Raw genomic sequence first — 7,439 nt, 5'->3', positions numbered from 1 at the left:
CATTATGACAATCTTAGTAAAACCGAAGTCCCTCACACAATAACTGACGTTTGCATAGCATAACTTGCAATGGCTGTAAAGCTGTGGATGATGGTCACGGAGGTGAGCCAGCAGATTTGTAGTGTTGCTACCCTTCGCAGCAACTTTCTTTCTGCATGTTCTGCACACAGGATAGTTGTCCTGCACCAGCTGTCCCTCGGCATTCTCCAGAAACCCAAAGTACGCCCAGACCTCAGACTCTGTGTGTTTAGTTGGGGGAGAAAATGTCCTGAGTGCCGCTATCACCACCTTCCGCCATGTTTTCATTCTTTGTGTTTACACATGGTACGCATTCACACAGCGCCTGCATCGCGAGACTTGAATGAGGCTGTTATTACATGTCCTGATAATCCACCGCGATAATGCAATTAATTTAAACATAAAAGGTAATTCTTACCCTGTAAAAATTAACCGAAATTTACCGTAATATCGGTAATCGTTACATCCCTAGCGTGACCGTATTGAAGCATGTACTGCCAAATTGTGATTTAATTAATGAAATTATTAATAAATTAAACAGTGTGTTTTTAAAGATCATTTCAGTAGGAACCACTGGTTTTGTGGGTGAGAGTCAGAGATGTGGCAGAGAAATCAAAGAGTACTGAGTACCACATTTTTGGTTTATGTCTTGTTATGGGATTCGTTGAAAGTTAGAAAAATATACAATACCTCCAGACTTATTCTTTGGGTACATTCTCTGTCTAATCTGTTTATATATTTGTAACTTATATGTTTTTCATTTTCTAGGAATCAATAGAAGAAAATGCTGAAAGTAAAGAACTTCAGATTAGAAAACTTGAGGCAACGGTGAAGTCGCTGTCTGAGGAGCTGATAAAGGTGTGTGAAACTGCATGCAGGCTGCTGATCTGCTCGTATAGTTTAACCTCAAAACTGAACACATAAAGGAATAACTGAAATGTAAGAATCAGGCCACAATATGTTTGACCTCAGTTATTTTGGTCAATGAGTAGCTTTTGGCTGTTACCCATCAATCAATCCATCTCCCTGTGTCTATACAAACCTGCTTTGTGAGATCGTTTCATAGATTTGGTTGATGTTCTAACTCGTCACACTCTGAGGTGTTGCACTGAATTGTAGAGAGGTTTTTCTGTTGTATTGAGTGTACTGTAAAGCTGCACTTTATGTGTCAGTATGGTCCAGTCGAGTTTCTTACCTCCTTCTATGTCTTTTTAATCCAGGCGAATGGTATCATTAAGAAGCTGCAGGGGGAGGTTCGAGGCCTGGTTGGAAAAATTAAAGTCAAAAACACTGTGACTGTGTCACAGGAGAAGGTCCTTCAAGACACAACAGAAAAACTAAAGAATGCTGAAAAGGATCTACAGAGCACTCGGCAGCAACTCGTCACCAAGGATGAACAGGTATGTGTTCAACTACGGAAACGCTGCATTGAGTCTTTTGGCCTTTCTTAATCTTAATGATGATGGGCTTCTTATATGTGCAGATAAAGGGTTTTGTAGCCAATACATGCTTCAGAATAATTGAGATAAAGTTTGTTGCTTTATTTTAAGGATTAAGGCTGGGGGATATAAAGTAAATTAAATATCACAATATTTTTGACCAAATGCCTCAATATTGCAACAGTATTGTAGGGTTGACACTTGGTGCTCTTACAAAATATTTACACAATGAGATTTTTGGTAAATAATCATCAGTAATGTGGATGTAATGACGAAGTGGGCAAAGGCAAGTATGTTCAGAAAATTACATCACTTTACTGTAATGCGGCCTTTAAAAAAGGAAAAGACATCGCTTTTGCTATTACGATATCCAGAATCAAAGATGATGTCTAGTCTTGTGTCATGATACCGATAAAATATCAATATATTGCCTGGCCCACCTTGAGGTGGGAAAGGGTTTCCAAACACAAGTGTGGCGTTGGAAAAATAAATTTGGCAATCTAAAAATATAGCATTTGTTGATGTTTTGCTTTTATAAGATCAATTATCATGTTGGTGTCAGCCACAATAAACAGAATCTGGAATCTGGTTCCATTTTTCCTCTAGTGTAAGGATGTGCTTCTTCTGTCTGTGTTACTGTCATCATAGAATATTGAATAGATTTGTCATTGTTTACCTTGTATTTACTCAAAGTCTAACTGAAATTAAATTGCATGTTTTATTTTTCTGCCACAGCATGTGTATCTGCTCTGTCAATCACTTGTCCTCCCACAAGGGAGGATTTTACCTTTTTTTATGCTTGTTTCATGATGGTCATGCATTAATATCTGTGAATACTCTTAGTTCTCTGTCTTCATATACGTGTGGAGGACGTGTTTCATTTTAAACCACAGTTGCATAAAGCAGATTCTTCTAATCTAACAAACATGAACACACATGTTGTTCTGCACCTTAACTTGTTGAATGAGACAATCATTCAGTGAGAAGAGTGCTAACATCTGTTTACAGGCTAGATGGCTAATTAGGCAAATGACTGATAAAGAAAGTATTTCATGTGAACTTAATGACGATATCATTTGCATATTACAGGTTTCCAAACTGAAGGAGCAGTTGGAGACGACGGTACAGAACCTAAATGAAAGCAGAGAGGTGTTAAAAACAAATGAGAATGGTGAGGAAGCTTTTCACACTCATTTAGATAATAATTTGACTAACTATAGTTCTGTTTGAGGACCCACCAGAGACTGCAGTCCATATAATCATTTATAAAATAAAAAAAGCCAAACTGCTTCGTTCATCAGTGTTTAAAGATCCACTCCAGACACGTTTAAGACACATAAAATTAAAATACATAAAATGTTTTTTACACAAAAAAAATCCTAAAACTGGGTCTCCCTCCTTCTGTGTAAATACTGTTGTTGACTGTTGGGACACAAGATGGAACATTTTTTACAGACATTAGATGTCAAACAAAAGCCAGAGACTGTATATAAAGTTGAAGTGAGCTGTAAATTCACCACTTCCAAGCAGAAGAGAGAAGATAATGTTATCTCAGAGCCTGATGGTGGAAGGTTTCTCTTCATCTGTGCTGCTGCATTGTGTCTACAGCTGTCTGTTCCAAAGAGTAGCACAAAAGTCAAGAGCACTCACTTCACAGCAAAATGTGGGGACCAAAACGTGCCCAGAAGTACAGTGCACAGCACACTGACTTGCAAAAAAAAAGCTAGCTATGGACTTATAGCTATCTTAGTTGGCTGAGGGGTCTCTGTCTGACTGGCAATTCAGAACTCTGACCTTTAAGGGGCAGCCCTGATCTGTTGTGTTATATTTCAGTGGCTGTTCAAGAACAAAGGCTTATTCTTATTTGTAGAAAGAAGCGACAGTTTGATGTAGGGGTGTAAGAAAATATCGATTCCCTTCGAGTATTGTGATACTATGTTTTGTGATACTTTATAGATTCTAAAAAACACTATCAATTTTAAATTGTTTTTACGCAAAGATTTGTGGCAGTGGTTTGATTTGCTTTGTGTCTAAACCCCGACCTCTACATCCTTCAGTACTGCAATCTTTCTTTTGCCGTTAGTCTCTTCCACTCCATCTTAACAACATATCACCAGCATAAACACAAAGAACACAGCCTATTGCCTTGTTTACAGTATCACAACATATTGAATCGTGATGTGTATCCTAACACCAGATTCTTGCCGATACACAGCCCTAGTTTAAAGAGAACTGGGTTTGTCAAAACAGTGAAATGCACCACTTAAACAGAAATGATTGTCTAATAGTTTGAGGATCAAAGTACCCTGTCACTTTTGTCAGTTATTTAACACCACTCTCCTCTTCTGTTTTTCCCCCACAGTTATAAGTTGGCTAAACAAGCAGCTAAATGAAAAGCAGCTGTCCAAAAAGCCACTGTCTCCTGAATGTGTGGACACTCCTTCACTTATATCCACAACAACAGGACTGAGGGTAGGAGATACTTCCTGGCTATGCTAATAAACCAAACCTTACGACTCTCAAATATAAATATCACCAGTACTATTATACTTTACATCAAATACAGTATACAATGCAACTGTCCTCAACTTCATCAGATTAAATGAATGGTGTGTATTCATTTGACATTTTTGGGTGGTATTATTAAATCTTACATTAAATCTTACATAAAAATGTACAAACTGATAACACTGACAGCAATTAAAGATATCAGTGTATTTTTCCAGGCACAGTTTTATCCTCAGACAGTCAAACCTGCCGATATTACTCCCAGTGAGCAGCGATCAGTGCCGACAGCCATCCGACAAATGTGAGTTTGCATCATGTGCTTTCTTTCTTTCCTCATACTTGTGTATATACTGTACAGGAGGGCGTTTCAGAGTTTCTCATAGCCTGCCTGCCTGCAGAACAATTTAGTTTGAGAACAATATTTTTAGGGTACAAGTCAGAGGACTGAAAGATGCATGTTAAATTTGCATTGTGTTCTTCAAGCCCATGTGCTCCTTTCTTGTCCTCAGCGGAGACTCTGCAGGTCTGGATTCTAAGTACTTTGAGAGGAGAGATGACAGCATCCCAATCTATGGCCTGTCGTCTAATCTGCTTCACAAAGGTAAAAGCACTCATCACTTAGAGCACTGCATAGACGGCAAGCTTCAGAATATTCAGCATTAACAATAAATACTGACTTCATAACATTTGCAGTGTTCTTTTTTTTGGGGGGGGTGTCTCGACACTATTTAATCATTTATGGTAAGCATTTGGCTGTACACACAAAAAGGCTGAAAAAAATAGAGCTTGAAGAAAAACTTAAAGTAATTTCTACCCTCAAAGCTCCACGCACCTGACCAGTCACTGCATAAATCAGGTGTGACTGTTTCATTGTCTGTCTCTGGGCATTATGAGGATTTCCAGGCAACAGATCCATCACATTGAATATTTGAAATTCTTTACAGACGTAAAAGAAGCTGAATTTTTAAAAGACGTGTTCATTTCCTTTTTACTTTCTTCCCAGAGTTCCCTCAGAGAGCTAAGCCCTCCATAGCTTCTGCGTACTTCTCTGCATGAAGCACAAGCAGCGAGATTCAATGGCCAGCATACAGAGTGGAAGCAAAACCATCAAATCCTCACCATCCACTTTGTGTCCTCAGCTCCTTTACAGACTGTTACTAACTAACCTGCTGTGGTAAATTCACTTGTTTTTTAAATGTGTGTGCTGATATTTTACACATCTATCTTCTGATCTGTGGTTAAAACTTTTTGTACGGTGATCACGGAGAATGTATTAAAGTCTTTAAATTAAAATATTCTATTTTCCTAGTGCAGCACAATAACTTTGCCGTCTTTGAGTGTTTATATGTTTTTTTTGTTTTGTTTTCTGTTGTGTTTCAGTTTTGAAGTGTCGTCTTTAATAAAAAGCTTTTCCATCTGAATTGGTGTTCTCAGTTTTTTCAGGGTAACGGTTGTAAATCTATATTTAAAAATTGATCTCACTTCAAAGGCCCCATCAAATATTGAAAATGTTTAAAAGGTAGCTATTAGTGCTATTTTATATTCGACAAGTTTACAAGGTTACAGAGTCATCTAAAGCTACATTAAGAAGTGTTATGAATGTGATGTCTCGAAATTAAATGCCAAACCCACAGAGCAGCAGCAAGGACTGTGATTGGTCAGACTCCTTTGGCCAATCAGTGCTCCTACTACTGCTCTGTGGGCTTCATTTAATTGATAGAGCGCCAGGTGGTCCTCCAATCATTTTCTAATTCACAATGAAAATAAGTCACACTAAGAATTTTTTTTTTTTACTTATAGTGTAAATAAGGTGCTAGCGTGCATTAAATAAAAGCATCGAAATAGAGATTGTTTATCAAAATAAGTGCCAGGGGAGGATTCCCCTGGATCACCAGACAGAGAGACACATTCTCATGCTCAACTTGTCAATTATTGATGTTTCATTAATGGCCCGTCACAATATGACACATTAGGTACCCCTCCCGTGTCAGTTTTGGACATTCATTGATGGCGTTTTAAGTTATGCTTATTATATGCATTAAAAAAAAAAACAACTTATGTTTTTACAGGAAAGTGCCGTTGCTGCTTGTTAAAATGTAGTCTTAATCAAAATAAATGTAAATGAAAAACTTTCTTTCTATGTTTACTTCCTTAGGTTTAGGCAACAAAAGCATGGGGTTAGGTTTAGAAAGAAACATCGTGCGTCATTAGCATAGCATGCTCAACATACTAGCACCCAACATTGTTAATTAAACACCTGATTTTCTTTGGTTTCACACTGGAAATGAACAGCAGGCTCCTGGGTGAAAGTCCAGAGTTTGTTTGACCAATCCACCTCAATAACACACCTGCCCAGTGCTCTTTACACTACTGCAGTTTCCTGAAGCGTTAACAAATGCTGCTACCCGGGTCGTCTTATACTGCCACTAGAGGGTGCCTCTGTGCAGTAGTGACTGACGCCAACAGGCTACTGACCAGATGTCGGTAATTGACAAGATGGGAGTGCAACCAGTCTGGACAGAGGCACTTGCTAAGCCCTGAATGTCCTTAGATCCTAGAAACACCCCTGCATACACCTGACTAGTGCAGGGCTGCTGTGATTGGCCCCTGGCTTCCTGTCCTTTTGCAAAAGTGGCCCCCAGGCAAAGCAAGTTGAGTGTCCCCGCAGTATTACTTGAAATAATAATCACACTGAGCTGATTCTGAAAGGGTTATCTGGGTAGGCAGTGCTGTAATTCAACAAAGTTCCTAATTATATCTCAGAAAAGCTATTGTAAACATTTTGGTAGCAGTGTTTTAAATTGATCCCTCTAGTGTGTAACAAACAGTCATGTAGTCAGTGTTTTTGATAACTTGTGTGTGTTGCCTGAGGGCAAAGTTTGATTTAGATGTAAGATTATTATGTTATGAGTGGAGGGTTTGGTTCTGACATTGAAGGTTAAAGTTTGTAAAGATGAGTGTGCAGTTATGCATTTGTGTTTAGGGTTTTAGGAACTGAGAAAAACTGTAAGGAAGCCTAATGTATGAGCAGATAAAAGTCACACAGCAGGTCAATAAAAGAAGTTTGCATCACAAAGTCTGACACCGTGATGGTTTATTTTACATGTTTTCCAGTCTGCTGTAAGGTCTTAAGCATTTCTCACATACATTAGAGACTGCTCTACAAGTCTTCTGGTCAGGAACAAACACTTATGGTTCCTTAAGTGTTGTGTGTATCTCAGTCCTAGGCTCTTGGGTTTTGTTGTTGGTCAGGAAGAGGCCAGGGGCAGATGGGGTGGATAGCTGGGTCGGCTGGTGGAGCATGGCAGGGATGGTTGGGGTGCAAGGGGTGGTAGGAATCTAATGCGGGCCTAAGAAAGCCCAAGGACCTTTTAGTCCTGGCACTGTGAGGTGGAGGGGGACCGGGAGGGGGAGGGGGACCGGGAGGGGGACCACGACCGGGAGGGGGACCGTGATCGTGTGGGGGACCAAGTC

At 39.3% G+C, this 7,439-nt stretch overlaps 1 protein-coding gene across 1 annotated transcript in view; it reads left to right on the top strand.

Moving 5' to 3' along the window:
• The window catches only part of sass6 (SAS-6 centriolar assembly protein), a 15,283-nt gene extending 7,993 nt beyond the window's left edge, over positions 1 to 7,290 (top strand). The window contains exons 10-16 of the mRNA XM_050055524.1: positions 787 to 876; positions 1,239 to 1,418; positions 2,547 to 2,628; positions 3,820 to 3,929; positions 4,184 to 4,266; positions 4,475 to 4,566; positions 4,969 to 7,290. Coding sequence (XP_049911481.1) covers positions 787 to 876; positions 1,239 to 1,418; positions 2,547 to 2,628; positions 3,820 to 3,929; positions 4,184 to 4,266; positions 4,475 to 4,566; positions 4,969 to 5,021 — 690 coding nt within the window. The 3' untranslated portion in view covers positions 5,022 to 7,290. The remainder of the gene's footprint in view (positions 1 to 786; positions 877 to 1,238; positions 1,419 to 2,546; positions 2,629 to 3,819; positions 3,930 to 4,183; positions 4,267 to 4,474; positions 4,567 to 4,968) is intronic.
• The last annotated feature ends 149 nt before the right edge of the window (positions 7,291 to 7,439 follow it).

The sequence above is a fragment of the Epinephelus moara genome, chromosome 10 (genome assembly GCF_006386435.1).
Source record: "Epinephelus moara isolate mb chromosome 10, YSFRI_EMoa_1.0, whole genome shotgun sequence".
Lineage (NCBI taxonomy): Eukaryota > Metazoa > Chordata > Actinopteri > Perciformes > Serranidae > Epinephelus > Epinephelus moara.
Note: the sequence above shows the minus strand (reverse complement) of the source record. Positions and strands in the feature narration are given on the sequence as shown.